Genomic DNA, 19,612 nt, shown 5'->3' with positions numbered 1-19,612 from the left:
GTTACCAGAGGCACTCAACCGGGATAGTGGTTGAACGGACTGCACTTTGTCACTCCTGTGTCCCTCAACCTGTCGTCACTGTCTCTCTTGCTGTTGCTCGACATGTCTCTTATGTAGACGACAAAACAAGAGGATGTAGTACATAACAGCACATTATATGGCCATAGCGAAGGTCACCGGAACGGACGAGTTTCTGTGCTCTGTCTTCAGCTATGAAAGGCCCACCAAGAGACGCCAAAGAGTCCCACAGCAGGAGTTACACCAACTCTTAAAGGAACGAAACACAAATATTGCCTGCAAAGACACATCCTTCTTTAGAAGTTCTATTCTGAGCGCATATGTTCAATCTGAAGCATGGTTGCCTCTGGAGAGAGAAGCTTTGACCACATTCACTTTGACTGAGTGCAGGCTACTTATACTACTCTAATAAATTACAGAAATTTTATACAGCAGCTGTGAAAAAATTTACTGGGGATTCACAGCCTGACTGACTAATGATTAATGCACGTGAATCTATAAAAGATACCACGTTGGAGAACACTGCACTGGCAGCTGGAAAACTTCAACAATGGTCAAAAGAAAATCCATAGTTCTCATAAAAAGTGCTACATAGTGATGTCATGGAAGCATTAGAACTTCACAAACAAAGTGGAGACGTGTTTTGCTTTCACTTGAAATTGAGATGCTAGTTTTTGAAATAAAGTATTTGCGATTCCCACGTAGCTATACAGTGAAAAATTGAAAGTGGCCAGATTCTAATGCATGAAGTGCTGTCAACTCATTTATACTGCCCATGGAAATGTGATCAACTAAAATCTAGGTGTTTGACACAATAGATTTGTGAGCAAAGCTATTTTTTTTTAATCAATATATAACCACTGTTGATTGTTGAATATGAAATCTTGACTTTTGGTCAACAATACCCAATCATAAAACATGCTCATAAATGGTATATTTTTAATTACAGTCATTGCCTTTATAGCAGTACATTAATTATTGGCATCAGCCTCTGAGGGCTTAGTGGGTAATACTGAATGACAGTGCTTGTGCTCCAAAGAAGCCAATTTATATTCAACACTTGATAATCCAATTAAGTGACGAAGCCTTACAGTCGAGGCCCTATGGTAAGATGTCATGTGTTCAAAGGCAGATATCCAGGCTGCTGCTTGCTCAATCCTGTGTGCCTTCAGTAGCTATTTGGTTGGAGTGAAGATGGTACTTGCTTCATGGTTAGTGAAACATCCTTCTAAAATGATCATGGGAGGGTCTAATAACCATATTCAGAAGTCAATTTGAACCAACCATAGTAGACACAGGAAATAATGCAGAATGGATGCTTTAAACTCCCTATGCAGTTAATACAATGAAATGGTGGCATTCTGGGTATTTGTAGCCCATAGAGGCCTTGGCGATTAATAATAATCCTCCAAGCCCAGGCAGCTGCAACTACAGTGTTACCTGTAGCAGTACAAAGGGCCAGGAGCCATCTTGAAACAAGCAATTCCCTTTACAGAGGTCTATAAAAGACTGTATGACATTACAATGAATACGTTTACAATGCATGCCTTTACCAAGCATCCTATACAACGCAATGCCTTTACCACTCATACCTTCACCACGCATGCATTTACAATGTAAGATAAGTATATATAATGTAAGTAAAACCCCTACGTGTGTGTGTGTGTGTGTGTATGAGACCCCCAAGCACCATTTTTGTTTATTATTGCACGTAGCCCCCCAAACGCCCCCTTTTTTAAAATGATTTTCTTTTTGAGGTGGAAACTCCCCATCCTCCCTTTTCTGTACTCTTACCACCCTATTCCCTTACCCACCCCATAATCCTAAAAATATATTTACCACTCTATACCCTTACCTACCCCTAAACCCTAAAAACACTTAATATCCTATACCCTTATTCACACCTAAACTCTAACACACCTGTACTACCCTATACCCCTACCCACCCCTAATCCCTAAAAAAGTACTGTTACGACGTTTTACCCCTACCCACCCATATACCCCAAAATCACCCTTACCATTCAATATCCTTACCCCCCCAAAACCTTAATACCTTGGCACTTTTTACCCTTACCCACCCCTAGATTTACTTAAAACACGCTTTACCACCCAATATCCACCCATAACCTCTAAAAATACCCCTACTACATCATACCATTACCCAACCCCTTAAACCCTAACAAGCTTAAATCGAACTCCTACCCACCCCTAAACCATAAAAACACTCTTACCACCCTAAGCCCTTACCCACCCCTTCAACCAGAGTGTGTGTGTGTGTGTGTGTGTGTGTGGGTGTGTGTGTGTGTGTGTGTGTGTGTGTGTGTGTGTGTGTGTGTGTTTGTGTGTGTGTGTGTGTGCGCGCGCGCACACACACACACACACACACACACACCTTAAATATAATTACCCTTCATTATAAAGACATATTTGTGGTGAAGGTATATTTGTGCTGCAGGATGCATGGTTAAAGGCATCCGGTTCTACAGACAGTGTTGTAAAGGCGGTCTCCCCCGTAAAATAACCCAGCAAAGGGTTAATTCCATTACAGGGTTAATGCACTATTCCCATGCACCGGGTGAGCTGCTGGATTTAAAAGGCAGCGGAAAGCAGCTTAGGCTGCAGTTTATGAGCTGACACTGGCAGTTCCAGAGAATAGCCTGCTCAACGAAGCACTGAATGCAGAATATTGTTTTCTCTTCACACCTATCCATTAGTCACCAACTGCACCAAACTGAAAGGAACTTAGAAGAGGACACAAGAACCTTTTACAAAACAAGTCTAGTAGTTTTGCAGCTCACCCACGTTTGCCTATAATGAAGCTAAAAATCATCGTTTCTACGTGGCATTTAAAATGAGTGCATCTGAAAATGGCCAAGAATGGAAAAGGGTGTTTGCCCCACAGGTGTCCCTGCTTCAGTGCCCATGTAATGCCTTGAATATTGGTTGGTGTAGTGGAGAATCGTAACTTGTGCCCAAGGTTCCAGACTGTGACAGAAAGCAATGTGAATATGCAAGTCATTATTTTAAATTTGCATTACATATAGTATAAGATAAGCCGCTACAAAATATGTAAACATGTTTGTGATAAAAAAAAGTGCTACCAAAATATAGATTTTAGCTATACCCACACTGTACCTAGTGCAATGTGTTTCATACCTGTACTTTAAAGGCACACACTTATTTATGTATTTATTTATAAAGCACAGCTCAGCTGGTAACTTGCAACAACACCACTCAAAACAATAAACGTGTATCATCAGGAAGCTTCAAGTGCTTCCAACAATGAAAGTCAATACCGGCTTCCAAGCGCCCTTTACATCTGCAGATTAAAAAGTTGTGCGCATCTGCATTTCTTCCAGGCAGGCAGGCACCTCGGCAAGGGTTGTTTAGCTGTCAGCCCTCCCTTTGGTTTCACAGCACAGGAGACTCCAAGCCTTACTTACACTTCGATTGAAGCATTTGAGCTCTAGGAATTAAACGTCCTGGGGCGGTTGTCTTTTCACAAAAAGCAGGGGAACGGTTTTTCATAATATGGGCGCGTCGTGCACCTCCACCCCTCCCACTTCGACCGCAGCATACGGTGGATTCTAGCTGCGCAGGCGCAGCTGTGGTATTCGGCTCGCCTGCATTTAACTGCAGCGCTCGCGATCTTCAGAGCAGAGCTTTGTACACAATTAAGCTCCGGACAAGCGTTTTTTGCGAAACTCCAACACCAGGCGGGTGTTTTCAGTTCACAACATGGAACATTGCCTCTGTTGGGGGGAATAGTGCTTCAGCAGCATTTTCCTTTCTGCCCACTCGTGGCGGACTCGGTCATTAACAACAATTATCAGGCCCTGGGGCCAGTCAGGTCAAGCAGAAAAAGGGCTCCGAAAATTCCGCATGACATACTCAGCGAGACACATTAAATTTCACCATTCAGATCTTGCACCTCAAACGGGACAGCTTTGTAACTGAAAAGAAAAACCTTGGGTCAAGTTGCCATTCATTGCAGTTCTTACCTTCAGGGTCGAGAAGCTTGGTCAGGCCAAGGTGCTGCTCCGCAAGGTTGAAGGCATTTTGCAGATTGTAGTGCGCGTTAGATTTTTTCAATTTATCAAAATCAATTAAATCTGGCCTGTGATCAATAAGAAGACATAAAAAACAGACTAAGCATAAGATTTCAAAATAGCTCAAAAGGGTCTAACATCAATTCAGTATAAACACACCTTTTATGATTTATTAAAGTAACAGTACACCGTCTATGTGGCAGGAACGCAAAGCCCTTGGTCACAGGTTCAAGACCCAGCGAGGGAGGCGGAGCACTTCACCTGCCAGATGCCTATAATTTGATGGCTTATTTTGATTTAACAAGTTCAAAAGTAGGGTGTTGTCGACAAAATGATTCTTCTATTCCAGAATATAATTTGTATGATGATAGTGGCATCTTAATGAATTTATTGAATTCTAAATACTCGAAGAGCCATACATACCCTTGGGACCGTTCATATGAAGGTTAACAGATGTGGTGTTTAGCGAGTTTATTGCAAATGATGTTTGGGTGGCAAGGCATGGGCTCGCAGTACATTTGTCTCATATTTACAGAGCTTTACAAGTGCATGTGCCAATGAAAGGCCAACGGGGTACACAGTGCAGGGTTAGACCTGTGGTGGGGGCGAGAGTAGGAGTAGTAGTGAGTGAAGGGTACATATAGTTGTGTGTTGGGGCTTTCCCGTGACAGCAGGTAGGATTTACTTGATCAACTGTACAGTAGGAGAGTGGAAGTGACTTTGGCCTTAAGAGGCCTGTACAGCTAGGAGTAATGAACCTTGAGGGGGGCGATAAGAGGTATACCTAGGAGCAAGAGGGTGAAAGGGGTGGGCAGGCTGCGGCATGTAGCCAGCTGAGAAAGGAAAGGTGGTGTCTTGCTGTGAATGGTTTTGAACACCCAGTCGCTTCTTGGGTACCCTGAATTTGGTAGGCAGCCATCCAACCTGGTGTCTGCGAAGAACAATAATTCTTTGTCCGAACAAGTAATATAATGGCATCTTGGCTATGGTAATGAGTTTATCAAATGGACAAAAAGCAAATTTGGGTGGCTCGGTCAAACTGTTCTAAGGCTTATTCTTAACCAGTTTATTGGCCAAGAGCTCAGCTGCATGAAAGAGGTGGCACAGGCGGGTTGTCGTCTTAAGCTGGAACAAAATAAGACATTCGGGGAAAGGCAAAATGGAAGGGAGGCTAGTGGGAACCGGAGACATGGACATAGTTGAGTTCTGACTTTCTAGAATTGAGCATAAGAGAGACAAACCAGTCACTGTATAAGGACTGTGAGACCAGAAGACATTTTAGGTTTTAGGGGAAGCCTCGAGTGAAGGAAAAGATGGAGAAAAAGGATGTGTATACTACTTCCATGCAGATGGAAGATACCACCAAAGGAGATGGTGTAGCTGGGAAATACAAAAGGTCCCACAATTGAACCCTGGGGCATGCCAACTCGCAGTAGTGCGTACACTGAAAATGAAGAACACCAGTTGGCCTATACTGAGCAGTGGGACAAATAGGAAGAGAACCATTTATATATTATACCCATGACATCTTCGACAGTACATGCAGCAAGCATGGTTAGGAGGTCAACTGTGTTAAAAGCCTTTTTGGATTTGCTATTAGCAGTCCAACCATACATTTGGGTACTTCACTAGGTTTAGACATTCATTTGGTTTAAATAGATCTTGGCCACAAAGTGGTCTAGCATTTTCAGTATATTTGAAAAAAAACCTACATGGGTTTAAGAGGCGAAATATATCACAGATTAGAGGCGGATCACATTGAGTTCATCCATTTCTGCAGAATCATATCCATTTTAAACACATCTCTTCATTCCCTGCAAATTAAACTCTTGCTTGCGTTGGAAGTGAAAAAATGTTGCCTCCTCTGTGGTTGTATTAAAATAATATGTTGAATATAAAAAGGGAAACATTAAGCTGTCACAGTACCAAGTGCTGCAACAAATGGTTTTTAATCATTCCAACACTTGAAGCTGTGCCCTGAGACGAATAATGGAAAAACTGCACACGGAGAAAGACCAGATTAAGGAAAGTTCAAAATATCACATGTCCAACACTATTTAAATGGCCGGTGGATAGTGCACAAGGCACTTACCTACCTGTGTTTGTGTATCAGTGCGTTGAAAGCCATTCCATCCCTCCAGCTAGTGGTGAAGTTGTGGATGTTCACGTTGGGATAACTGTTATCAGCAAACAAAAAAATTAAAAATACAAGTCAGAACAAGATTCATCATACAACTTCCAGTGAAGAACAACTATCCACTGCCACCTTGTGTGGTTTGTAAAGGCAGGTGCAAAAAATACAGACACTGCCCGCTTTGAGTTTGCCATACCCAAGGTTATTTTCTTGTACAGGGGTGATCCTCACATCCTCAAATTATTAAGTACAACAAACATATGAAGATGAATCCATAAGACAGCATTAAATGCCTCCATCATTTATCTGCAGTATTACAGCTGAAATTTCTCATCCTTCAAAGATTCTATATCTTTGTACAATATCCAGCCAAGTCAAAGACTAGAACTCTCAGTCTGGAAAAAAAACTTATATATAATAAAATGAAAAAGTAAATTACCATTGAATGGGATAACAGTTTGACAATGAATGTGCCAACAAAGTTAGAAACTAACCAACGTGATTCTACTGCATCATTTTGTACCCACAATTGTGTTTTTGTTTCTGTAATTATACTGTGACAGTAAGTGAAACTATCTTTGGACGTGGCATAGAAACAAAACCATACCTGTGGGTGTGAAGTTATTCCAATAACATTAAATGCAGTGGGTGATGGGGATATTTAGTTTGAGTCAATCAGACATCGAAAGCTGTCAGGTTGTGAAAGACAACTTTGAACATACAGTGGGCTTAGAGCCCACCCACTGTTTAATTGTATACCACTAAGTTGACTTTACTGTCACATTAGCTTCTTTTTGATTCATTGCCTGTGTGGGCTTGCCTTTAATTTCGTGTTTGTCCCTCCCCTGTAGCGTAGCCTTTTTACTTGTGTCCTGCCACTGCTTACTTTTCAGGAACAACATTTTTCTTTTTCGTTAAGCACTCCAGCTGTCTCCCTTGTGTACTTCTTTTGCCCCCTCCAACACACTCCATGGTTCTCTTTTGCATCTGTGTGCTTTCCCCCCTGCTCCCTCCTCCCCAGTTTTGTGCTTGCCCTTGTGTGCTTCTCCACAGCATTGCTTTCTCACTCGTGTGTATCTCCCTTGAATAAGGCTTTTACCATCCCCACCTGCTACCCGTTGCTTCCCCCCCACTCCCAAGTGGCTGCCCCCTACCATCCTGCAACCCCCTGTTCCTGCCCCTTACCCCAACCTGTGTTTCTTTTTTAAAGTAATTACGTTATTTCATTTTGCAGAGGACCAGGTAGCAAACTACTTCCTGGTGCTTCTGCTTTAATATAAACTTTTTATTTTAGTTTATATTTACAGAACAAGCAAGGATCAATAAATAAAAGATGGCACCCGCATCATTATTTAGGCATGCATGGGTATCTACAAAATGGCGCAGCCATATCATTGTGTCTTTCTATTTATTCATTATTTTAAGTTAAGCTTTTTACTATGAAGCACAGTGTCTTGCCGATGCTGTGCAGCATGTCCAAAAGGCACTGGCAACGCCAAAAGATCCCAAAGGCATGAGCTACTGGCTTTGCCAATGCTCTTTTTTTTTTTAAGTCGAGCCCCAAGCAAGGAAACAAAACCATCATTGTCTGGTTATAATATAATCCTCGCTCATGCTAATTGTAGGTTTGTTTGTAATTAGTGGCCTTTGATTTTTTTTTCCAAACCAGGTAATAGAGTTGCTGGCTAATTTACTACTCTGGGTGCTGTCTAGAACAATAGTGACAAACTAACAGAACCTGTAACATAAAAAGCATCAAAACATGTTGTGTGTAAAGGCACCCATAAAAGACTTAACTGCTACAGTAGCAATAGATTAGTGTTCGCAGCATACCTATAATCTGGGTAGAGCCTCTTACCACACCATAAACATAGATGCACACCGTAAAGAAATCTACATTCGGTGTTTACATTTTTTTTTTTTTTAATAGTCACAGTAAAAAGTTGACATGCTAGTTGTTGATAAGAAAGCCTATTCTATACATAATAGTTATTACATTTTTCAATTCAGGTAAGAGACATGTTTGCACATCTCCAAATCACTGCCATGAAATCTTTAAACTCTGTAAGAAGAGCTTTCTCTGTAATCCTTTAATCCACACTCACCCAGCTGTCTTCATCTGGCACCACAGCAGCAAGGCATCCTTGGCAGATTTCTTTTCCTTGTTGTCCTCCGTTTCTACACTGATGTCTTGGATCTAGGAAGAAGAGCGTGGTTTCAGCGAAAGGTGTTTCACACCTACCCACTTCCATGTGCAAGTAGGCGAGGGCTCCACCAAGAAGAGTGATAGGGCTGGTCACCAGTAGGTGGCTGAGCACAGACAGCACTTCTCGGACCTTAGACTATCATCACTTGGATGAATAAACATCAGGCTACTTCCATGAAGCATTATGAAAGAGCAAGAACATTTTTAGCAAGGTGACGGAACTTCTCAGTATCCAGCTTTAAATTACCCCAACCCTGTCCTTTTGAAAATGGTGAAAACCTTCACTTTTGGAAGGTTTCATGAGAGTTTATCAGAAAATGAGATTACATTTCTGACACATTTAGGAAAACACTCGTTCATGCAGGTGCAGCTAACCCAGCACAGAATACTTCTCTCATCTGCCTCGAACCACCCGCAAAAGCCCGCTTTCAGGCTTTTACCAACAAGATGCTATGGCCTTGACCTAGGATAAGACGGTGCCAGCATCTCCAGTCAAGGATTCCCTTTACTTTTCTGAAGAAACAGATTGCAAGAGGACGTGACTGCACCTCAGAAAATAAACATCCATTCTGGAATTTGGTACATAAAGGGCTGTATGTAGTAAGAGCAAGAGCAGTACTTGTGAAGGAATTGGAGGGGAGCTGCCAAGTGCACTGAGAGATGCAAAGCACTTCTGAGCAAAAACATTACATTCACTCGATGCTCTCGCCATTGAGAATGAACAATCCATACAAAAAATCAAACGAACACCAAAGGTAACATCAATCACATTCTAATGCGACTACTCCTCATGGAAGTACGCTGCATCGAAGAGCAGACTTACCTGGAACCGGAGAATGATGGTCCAGATCAGACCCAGAATCAGCCTGTGGTTCCCATCCACTATGTCATGCGACCCCATGTTCTCCAAATGCACCCGCTGCTCCTTCAGGAACTGCAGGGCTTTGTCCACGTTCTCCAGGCAGTGGATGCGCATCCTCCCCTTGGTGGGCTTGGGCTGTCGGAAACAAGCAAACAGTTAAAGGAGGATCGGAGACAGTTAGTTCCTTTATGAAACAGTAGCTATTTGAGTGAAGGAGCAATGCTTATTTTTTTTTTAAAGGCCAATTAACCAATTTAAACTGTGGACAACACTGCTGCCTTTTAACTGGTTTACAGAAGTCTGAATATCACAGGTAATCAATCACTCCAGTTTAGAGCAACATGTTCACCTTTCAATTTCTCCAAAATCTTTCTCATCAGCCAATGACTCTTGTACTCGGGGATTAGGAGAGGTCTTAGCAAACTGATAAATCAATGAAAAATGTAGTGCACAACACAATTGCGACTGTTCTTCGACTAGGTTTGGCTGCAACTTCTAATTCACAAGCTAAACAACATGCATACAAGAGTGTATCCCACACTTGCTTTTTTTGTACAACAAATGTCTCAAACTGGACTACAGCCTCATTTGCACCATCTAGAATGGCTTCATCTGCAGGCTTTGCTACATATGAAAATACTGGAATACAGTGAACAGATTTTATGATTTGCTTTGATATGAAGGTGCTTGAAAATTGGAGACGGGCCTCAATGGAGACATTCCTTAAACTTTTGTACAGTATATTCTGTAACTTGGTGAACACTGTGGAGTGTAGTACACATAGATACAACTTGCTGCCCCATCATCTCTCAACACAGAGTAAATTAACCAGAAAACTGAGGAAATTCTCAGGCCTACAAATCTCATTTACTTATGCATTCGCAAACTGCAACCAGAACACATAACAGATACTCTTACTAACAAAACATTTAAAAAAATCATTCCATTGATTAAAATAACATTTCATGTCAAGAAGATGCCATCTAAATAGAGTAGTAACAAACTAATGTTATGAAGATATCACAATGCAGCTAAAGGCTGAACCACCCAAAGGTGATTTCCCCCTCCAGGTGAGGGGTGAAGTGAAGTTCAGTGGGTGGTCATCATATTCATCACATGCAGATGTGGAGGTAGCCTGCCTTACCCAAGACTCGAGAACAACAAAAACAATGACTTGCCTTCCAAAGCTACAGGGAAGCACATGCTCAAAGTAGCAAGCGGTGTGGAAACAGCAGCAGAAAATAACGCATAAACCTTATGGTCTTAATATAGTACTGCAGATATTTTTTATTGTTACTGAAGGCGTTCTTGCATATGATAAATATTGGTACCTGGTCAATCAGGTTTTTGCCAGTGTCAGACAGGTTGAATTGGCCAATGCAACTTGGAAAGTGACCCGCAGAGCTAGAAAGAAACGTAGCTTAAACCCAAATCCTCCTGGCTCCAAGAACACCAGCCTGAATAGACCCAAGTCCTCCTGAGCCTGGGAGGCAGCTTAACAAAATACTGTAAATAGCGAGGCAGGACATGAACTATCTTTCAACCAGGCTTTATTCCTGTGATACCAGTAAAGGAGGGACGGCTGTTCAGCAGAACCCAGGTGTCATTAATGTAACAAAGGCAATGGTGGGAAGATGAACTGCACTGCACCCTTTAAAGATTAGGTGCAGCAAAGCAGGACAAAGACAGAACGACAAAGACACTAAAGTCCAGAGCAAATTTCTGCACATATGTACTGCCTGTACTACATAGTCATTAGTTCTGGAAAACCTCTCTCCTGTTGTGTCCCAGCGGTAAGGCTGTAGGTCACTTGTTGCTGAAGTGAGACGTCATATGAATTTGCATCAAGTCTGGAGATTGACCTTACAAATTTGTACAAGGCAAGTGACATTAGCAGTGGTATATAATCACTCAGCGACACTGAATGGATGTCCTCCAGCATGGAGTGCTTTAAGATGGAGCGTTAAAAAATAAATTTAACCCCTTCGCCGCTGGCGGGATTCCCCCGCTGTGCTGGGGGACGGGGGGGGGGGGGGGGTGTATAGCGCCCCCATGCTCATGACAAGGTCAGCTCGTCATGAGCCACGGCGCTCCGGTGCTCATGACGAGCTGAGCTCGTCATGACCGCGCCCGTTACAATGGAACGTTCAGCACAGCAGGGGAATCAGCCCAGCGTGCGAGCGTTCCATCTAACGGGCACGGTCATGACGAGCTCAGCTCGTCATGAGCGTCCAAGAGGTTAAAAAAAACATGAAATTGGAAAGGGGTTAGGCCAAACCAAGAACTGCTTCAGCGAGTACGGAGACAGCAGTTTATTCCACATTGAAGTAACAGGACTAGCATCTTTGTTTTTACTGGGATCAGTTTGATGGTATGTAGCTCCAAGAGTTTCTGAAATGTATTCAGAGCAAATGAGCCACCTGCTGTATCACTGAGTCACTTAGTCAGGAAAGTTATGAATAAGACATTTGCAGCCTTGATAAACTAATGTGAGAATATAAGGATTAAGTGACTACATACCACTGGCAACTGTGTGCTGAAGTTATATTTTCCAATGAGGTGAACTGTCCTTTCACCAATATAATGCGCAGCTTAAACAACCCATCTAGGAAATCAAATGCCCCTCTTATGCTGGGGCTTGCGATATATACATTAGTCAGGAGAATTCCCGGATCCAGAAATGTTTTATGGGCAGTTCTTGCTAAGTTTCTTCATGAAGCTCCACCGTGAGCCTCATGTAACACATCAAGCTAAACGAGGCAGGGAAAAGAACAGACACAGCAAGCATGGATCACAGAACCTGATCATGTCCTTAACGGGTGGGCTATGTCATGTCCCTAAGTTTGGCTGAAACTTTCACAAAGTTTATGGCCCCATGTGGATTTTTGGGTAGGAAATGTGGACCATAAAGAAACATTGTGGTCTAGTGGGTAAGCTGCATATGTTTGAGCCTGTGGACATGGGTTCAAATGCTAACCAAATCACTAGATCTCAACGTGCCTTTAATGTAAAAAGTGGCATGTAACTGTAGGATGCAAAAATGTAAATTCCCACTTTTACTTTCTGCCAACATTCCCTAGAATGTACCGCCCTCCATTGCTGCTCAGCTAAGTAAGCATTCTATCACCATTAATGTATACATACATAGGTGTAGGTCGAGAGTACTAGTCTGCAAATATTTACTTCATGTATGGCTGACATATATTCCTGCAGGAACTAAAGAATTCCTTGCTTGCTACCATAAGACTTCTAAATACTTATCCGTAGATGTGTACACTGCGAGATAAGTGGCACCGGGACAACACTCAACCACTTCAAGGTCAGCTACATCAGGTGGCATCAATGCTTTTACACTCAATCTGCAGGTTGATATGTGCAGACACTTAGGGACTCCCTAGGGGTCTAAATGAGTTTCTCTATATGAAGAGGCAAAGAAATGAGAATTATTTTAGAAAGCTTCAATATGATCCGTTTACAGAACGTGTGGGGCCTTGCAGATTTTATAGTAGAATCTAAGTTTAGAAACGGAAAAGGCATGCCAGATACCAACAACAAGGATCTTGACATTTTTTTCATCTATGTAATTGCAGATTCAGTATTTGGGTGCCACTAATTGATATCAGGAAGCTGGTAAAACCCTTCTAATCAAATTCACTCTTTCAAAATTTGTCTTCATATTCCTGATGTCTCGTCTACTTCAAGAGACGGCTGCTCCTCATCTCCACCGCAGGATAAGAATAAAACAAAGTAAGAATGAGTATAGAAATGACATTTTTCTGCTGTGTTGTGTAACATCAGAGGAGGCAAAGTATTCATCAAAAAATGCAGACAAAAAAATGTAGACTTTGTCAAACTGACTCTCTCGCTCAAAAAATCCAAATGATTCAAATACCACAATTAATGCTGGAAAACCAATAATGCGCTCAACACCCAACTATGCTAAATAGTCCGAACTGTCACACTTGTAGGAGTGTGATGGTTAATAGTTGTGCTGATACCGTCATTTGCAGCGCTGGAAGGGGCAATGGGTGGTGCAAGCTACTGAGACCCCTGGACGAGGGCGCTGATACTTTTTCTAGGTACTAAATAATAACAGTAAATCATGCGGCATCTGTGTTCCAGCTGACCGTGGTTGCAACAGAATTAGTTTGAATGACACCGGTGTAAAGCAGTGGTCACTACAAATGGATGTGCAACTGTACCAACAGAACAACCCAAGTTGTACTATGGAGGAGTGTGCTGAGATGCTGGTTAGTAAGGGGCTGAATAATAATGGTGTGGCCATAGACTAGCACACTAGTGGAGAAGTGTGGCTCAATGGTTAGAGCAGCAGACCCTGTTGCAGAGGTCTAGCCCGGGACCAGGGTTCAATTCCCCGCCTCGGCGGGTCTTGGGCTCAAAAATTCCACGGACCATATAATTCTCGCCTCGGTGCCTATTCCAATCATGGAGTCCCACTCTGCAACTCTGGGCAATAGCTTGCTTAATCTCCACAACGGCCCCCACAACGCTAAGACTGCCTGGCCTCCACCTTGGGGGTGCCCAGGAGTGGACGCCTCACAGGGAAAGCCAGGACGGGTTCCACAGCGGTATTCGTGCAAGTGCCTTGAGACCCTTGCGGGTGAGTAGTGCGCTATACAAGTATCAATTTACATTTACATTTACACACTGTGAAAGATGCAAAGGGATGAGTATTCAAAACTATAGCACCAGTGCACTCTGGGAAGTGGTGCTGTCTGTATTCATTCTGGAGTATAGGAAATGTGTATGACCAGAGTCGTGTAGATCTGAATACAGGATATAAACAGAAGACACCTCAGGGGTAGAGGGAACCAAAAAACTGAGATGCTGGAATATTTTTTCGTACAAATTCGATTTAAAACTAGATGTATCAAAGAGGGGCGGGTGCAGGTACACTGCCAGGAATGGGAGATCTATTCTGGAGTAGGTTGATAATATGTTTGAAGATGGAATGGGAACCTGGAGTTATGGACAAAATAGTACTGTGGGCATGGGCCAGAGACTGGATTTGTGGGCTGCTGCAACCTGGGTATTCACCGATAGGCGGAGAAAGTTACTTTGAATTTATTACAAACTTGTGTGTGTGAGATCAAGTACCTATAGTTCATACGGTCAGGCTTGCTCTGGTCAGTGAGATAGTAAGAGAGCAACTGAAAAGCGAGATTGATAAAAATGTGGGCTGGTGGTGTGGTGGAGCCAACAGAGGAGTTTAAATATTTATCCCCCATAATGGGGCACAGTGTTATAGGGTATTGTAGTTGTAGGTCATGCAATTAGAAGGAGAAGTTGGCTGAGCCTATTTTGAGAGATCTGCTGCCAAATACTATAATTTATATTTAAAAAAAAACACAAACTGAACGGGTTCCCTTTCACTGAATGGGTGGGAGTGTGGAGAGGGTGGGGGGTGGAGAGGGTGGGGGGTTGGACTGCGCTACCAATACAAATCACATCACAATTAGTTAATCCCCACGGAGACGCTGGTTTGGCCACCATAACAATAGAAAGATGGTCAAATACATAGCAGGCAGGGACTGCTACTAGGCAGACATATTGCTGGATGCCGCCGTGCGATGGAAGCTAGGAACTGGAATACGATGACAAGGTAGACGACAGATGGGTGAAGGTCATGGGGGAGCATGAGAGGAAAAATCTGATCGAAAAGCAAATGGCGTCAGTGGGAGTGAGATGTTGTTAACTAATGGTTGGCTGCACAAAGTGGACTTTTAGGATGGTGTGTTAGGGATAAGTTAATATAACATCCTACCTGAAGATTTAGGGTAACTGACAGGACATTAAAATAACACTTGGGCCCTAGAATTACCAGAAGGGTACTCCTACTGGTGATCAAGGACGGCCTCTGTAAAGAATGCTATAAAATGTTTTAAGCTAGTTTCACTTCCCCTTTAATATCGAAGTAAGCAAACATTTGGTATAACTAGTCCCACATAGTTCTTTGGCAAGTGATGTTCCATTTGGAGGCCATTATGGATAATGACGAAGGTAAGACATGCCAGAACAAAATGATGTCCTGTGTGAGTGGTTACGGTTTAGTGGGTATTAAAGCTATCCTTCACTTTCTTTCCGGTGTCCTGGTCCTTTTCTATCCCTTAGGTGACATACCACACCTGGACCATTTTGAGGCGTCCATAAAAATACACGCAGAGTAGACAGATGTGAAAGGGTTGCTATGACTGAGGAAGGACCAGGGTCTTACTGGATGTAGATGTTTATGATCACGAAAAGAGTAACAAATGTAAACAGTACTGTTTCGGAAAGACAGGTCTTACATTAGTATAAAAATAAAAACAAGATGGTGATCCAAGAGAGATGAGACCATGAACTAGGCACATAATATCCAAATAGATAGGTAACCTGAAGTCCACAAATAAAATCGGTCAACATTTGTTAGTACCTCGCCAAGTTCTGATTTATTAGCAAGGGCGTAACATTAGAGGAGTGGATATTAAACATTGCACAGCCTGTCCTGTGACCCTCTTTACAGGTGTATCAACAAAAAATACAAAGCAGAGATTTACCGGGAAACAAAGTTATGTGCGGGAATTGCACATTTGCTCTTCGTGGGATGCCCAAAAGCCATCCAACCTAAAAGGAACATTTGAACCCGGGCCGGTTAGGATTAGAAGAGTGATTCTTTGGTGCGCAAAAGTCAAGGAAAGAAAAGGCTATTTCTTAACATGGAACCCCAATCGAACCCATCGCAAGCAGGACATGTAGCCCCAATATAGCTGCTCTCCATTCCAAAAAGCTTTTGACACCAAGAAAGTACAATAACCACTAAAGCATAGATTGCATGGCACAGGTCACTACCACATAGCCAAGCGGGAGCCCATAGTCTCTTCACTGCAGCGCCCTCCCCTTCACTGAACACCTTTTAATAAACTCACATATTCACTACATTCTCCACTGCAGCCGCCATCTTGTTACCTTTCCATCTGAACAAATACTGCGCATGCAACTGACTCATCTTCGATTACAGTAAACACCATTTTAGATTGGGATGTTTGCCTTTTCAATGCTGTACATAAATTCTGTTTATAATCGAGCTTCTGACTGATCTTCACATCTTATTGGTACAGGGCACCATGTTGAGAGTGCCCTGCAGACTATGACACGTATTCACACAGAGGAAAATGGAGTGAAAACAAATCCTGCACAGCAATTTTGCGATTGGAACCATAAACCTGGAAATAGGCTGCCCATGTCTACAGTTTGCACAGATAAACCCTCTGCAAATGAACGCAGAGTCCACGAGCAGCAGCACACTATCAAGGCATGGCTACCGAGTGTCTGTGTGCCCCCTAGAGTCCAGCTTTAAATCAAGGAGCAGTACATATATTAATGCAATACGGGCCAAGGTTCAGCCAGTGTTGAACTAGTTATGCGTGCTCCCTCCCAGTGCCTCCTGTATTGAAAAAATCATATCTCAGAGCCTCCCAGAACTGCTTACAATGCTGAAAGATATCGCGCTGTGGCTGTGAAGCGGGTGGGAGGGATAAATGCTGCATTAAAATGCAAGCAGCTATGGGCGCCGAAGCTGAACACAGGCAAACAGTAACACGAGCAGGAAACAAATAAAAAAATGAATTCCCCAAACGATCAGATAAACAACTTACTTGTAAAAATACAGTACTTGGTACCTGCTCCATGAGGAAACAATACAAAAGGGAGAGACTGAGAGGAAAGACTGACCACTAGCATGCAAGTATTCTAAAAGGACACAAACAAATGAAAAGTAGTGGGCAAGCTGTAAGCCCACAAAGAAGAATACACAAAGTATATACAAAAATGTCGGAAAAGCTCAAGCAAAAAAAGGAGGATGGCAGTGAATAAGGCACGACGGGAGAAAGGGAGAATCTTAAAAATTGGATTATGGTAAACAAAGGAGGAGGTACATGCAATTTACATGTAACACTAACTTAATCTAACAAAGGGGGATCATGGGCAAGGAGGCAAATTAAACAATGTGCTAGAAATGAGGAAAGAAATATATGCATTTTATTTTACAGTGACACTTATTCCAAGCATCCATTTTCAAGGTAATGTATAACAATATTTACACTAACCAGCCTCACAGTCCTGGGCCATAAAAATCAAGTGCAGAAACAATAAACAAATCCTATGAAAGTAGCTAGGTTGCCTTGATAGATCACAGAATATGACAAAGCTGAACGAACAGCTGTTTCATAGAAAGATGATACAAAATGTCAGAAAAAATTATTTGTAGTTAACACCTCACCAGGGCTTTCTTAAAAAAATACCCAATATGATTTACAATCCTATAAATTGATACATGGTATGTTGACCAAACTGGTGAAGCAATAGATTTCAAGAATTGCATGCTTAACAGCTGCTGGGGAACACGTGATACTATCAACTTCTCAGCACAGACTGCAAGTATTTTATTGATAACTCAAGATCAAAATAGTGGTTAGTAACAACTAGAAGACAATACAGTGCTTACCAACAACTAGAAAGCAATACAACGCTTGCTAACAGCTAAAGGACAATGCAGTACTTACTAACAACTACAAGATAATGAGTATTTGGTAGCAAGAGGGCAATACTATGCTTACCAAAAACCATAAGACACTGTAGCACCTACTAACAACTAGAGGACAATGCAGTGCAACCAACAACTAGAGTACCATTCAGTGCTACTAACAACTTGAGCACAACAGCAGTGCTTACTAACAACTAGAAAACAATACTGCACAACACAAAATACAACTCAAGTATTCCATTAAGGGATAAGACTAGGGTGGATGGTGTCGGTGGGATTGTTGCTCATTTAAGGGCCGTTCTGGATTGTATTTTACATGCTTCACAATAGGCTTTTGAATTGAAATGCAGACAGTGATGATGCTGTGTCAAACTCCTTATGTCACCATTTATCTTTCACGTTTCTCAAACATAATTGGACTCTTACAATTCATGCAGTGCCAAGATGTTTAAGTATGATTTTGCCAATTTTTTAAATTGCACAAAGTACTGTATGTATGGTGAGTAAATGTTTGAGTCTGGTTTTGCAATCTGTGGCTTTAAGGAGGGGATGACAAATGATAGGCAAGTAAAAAGAAATTCTACACAATTTTCTCAGTCATCCTAAAATAATTCCAACCAGTCAGGTAACTAGTAAAATAAATGACAAAATGGTTAACCGTCAAAACAGTAGTCAAAATATTGAAAGCTTTGCTCTGCACATGATCCTGACTGGGCTAAGCATTCTTCCTCCGAAAGCAAGCACTAATACAAGCTAACTGAAGATTAGGGTTACTTGACGTGGATAAGGAGGGATGGGTGGGACAAATGGTGCACTGGTCATTTAACACAGTGGCACACATCTGGAAAAAAAATAACAGTAAGATTTTACATGTTTCTCATTTTACTTTAACTTTGGAAAACCATATTTAAAATGAATATGTTACTTACTCTGTAAGCATCTGATTGTGGCATGTCGTCTATAGATTCTCATACTCTGCATAATTCTGCCATCAAGAGTTGGGTACAGAGTTGTACATGTTCTTTTTCTTCAAAGAAGTCTTTCAAGTTATAGGGTCCAGAGACTCCTCCTCTAGTTAGTAATGTGCAAGTGCATCGACTCCACTGTTAGATTGTTTTCCCGTAGACAAGTGAGAAAGGAGTGTAAGTATGTGCAAGTAATACAATGACCATGCTAAATGTATAAATAGTGAAATCTAATAAATGCAAAGGACTGCAACAGCCACAGGAGTCCGGGGAGGAGGCTGGGAACATCTGAATCTATGGCACTACATGCCACGAACAGATGCTACAGGGTAAGTAACATATTCCATTTGATGGCATGTGTGGTTATAGATACACATGCTCTGCAAAGACTGTAAAGCAGTCCCTCCTGATAAGCGGTGGCTAACCTTTGGGTGTTGCAGTGGTTTGAAAAAGAGTATGTAGCACTGCCTGTCCTCCATTGGCTTGTGGACGTGCTAAAACATCCACACAATAATCTGTTGTGAAAGTGTGTGGCGTGGACCATGTCGCTGATTTACATATGTCAGCTATGGGAATATTTCCTAAAAAGGCATGGTTGCTCCCTTTTTGTGAGTAGAGTGTGCTCTAGGAGGAACAGGTAAAGGTCTTTTGGCCTTAGCACTTTACTATACATCTGGCTATGCCTGCTTTGGATATAGGGTTACCTTTGTGTGGTGGTGAACGAGTGACAAAAAGTTGCTTAGACTTTCTGAAAGTTTAAGTTCTATCAATGTAGATTATATGCACTCTTCTGACATCTAACGAATCAAGAGCTCTTTCTGCAACAGAATCAGGTA

General features: G+C 42.1%; 1 protein-coding gene across 2 annotated transcripts in view; it reads right to left on the bottom strand.

The window, feature by feature from the left end:
• The window catches only part of SPTBN1 (spectrin beta, non-erythrocytic 1), a 459,103-nt gene that overhangs the window by 152,812 nt on the left and 286,679 nt on the right, over positions 1 to 19,612 (bottom strand). For both annotated transcript variants that reach the window (XM_086927648.1, XM_086927649.1), the window contains 4 exons: positions 9,231 to 9,404; positions 8,307 to 8,398; positions 6,164 to 6,244; positions 4,020 to 4,135 (listed from right to left, as the gene is read on the bottom strand). In XM_086927648.1, the coding sequence (XP_086783774.1) occupies positions 4,020 to 4,135; positions 6,164 to 6,244; positions 8,307 to 8,398; positions 9,231 to 9,404 (463 nt within the window). The remainder of the gene's footprint in view (positions 1 to 4,019; positions 4,136 to 6,163; positions 6,245 to 8,306; positions 8,399 to 9,230; positions 9,405 to 19,612) is intronic.

Source organism: Lissotriton vulgaris, chromosome 6 (assembly GCF_964263255.1).
Source record: "Lissotriton vulgaris chromosome 6, aLisVul1.2, whole genome shotgun sequence".
Lineage (NCBI taxonomy): Eukaryota > Metazoa > Chordata > Amphibia > Caudata > Salamandridae > Lissotriton > Lissotriton vulgaris.
The sequence above is the reverse complement of the archived record's forward strand: the minus strand, read 5'-3'. Positions and strand labels throughout refer to the sequence as shown.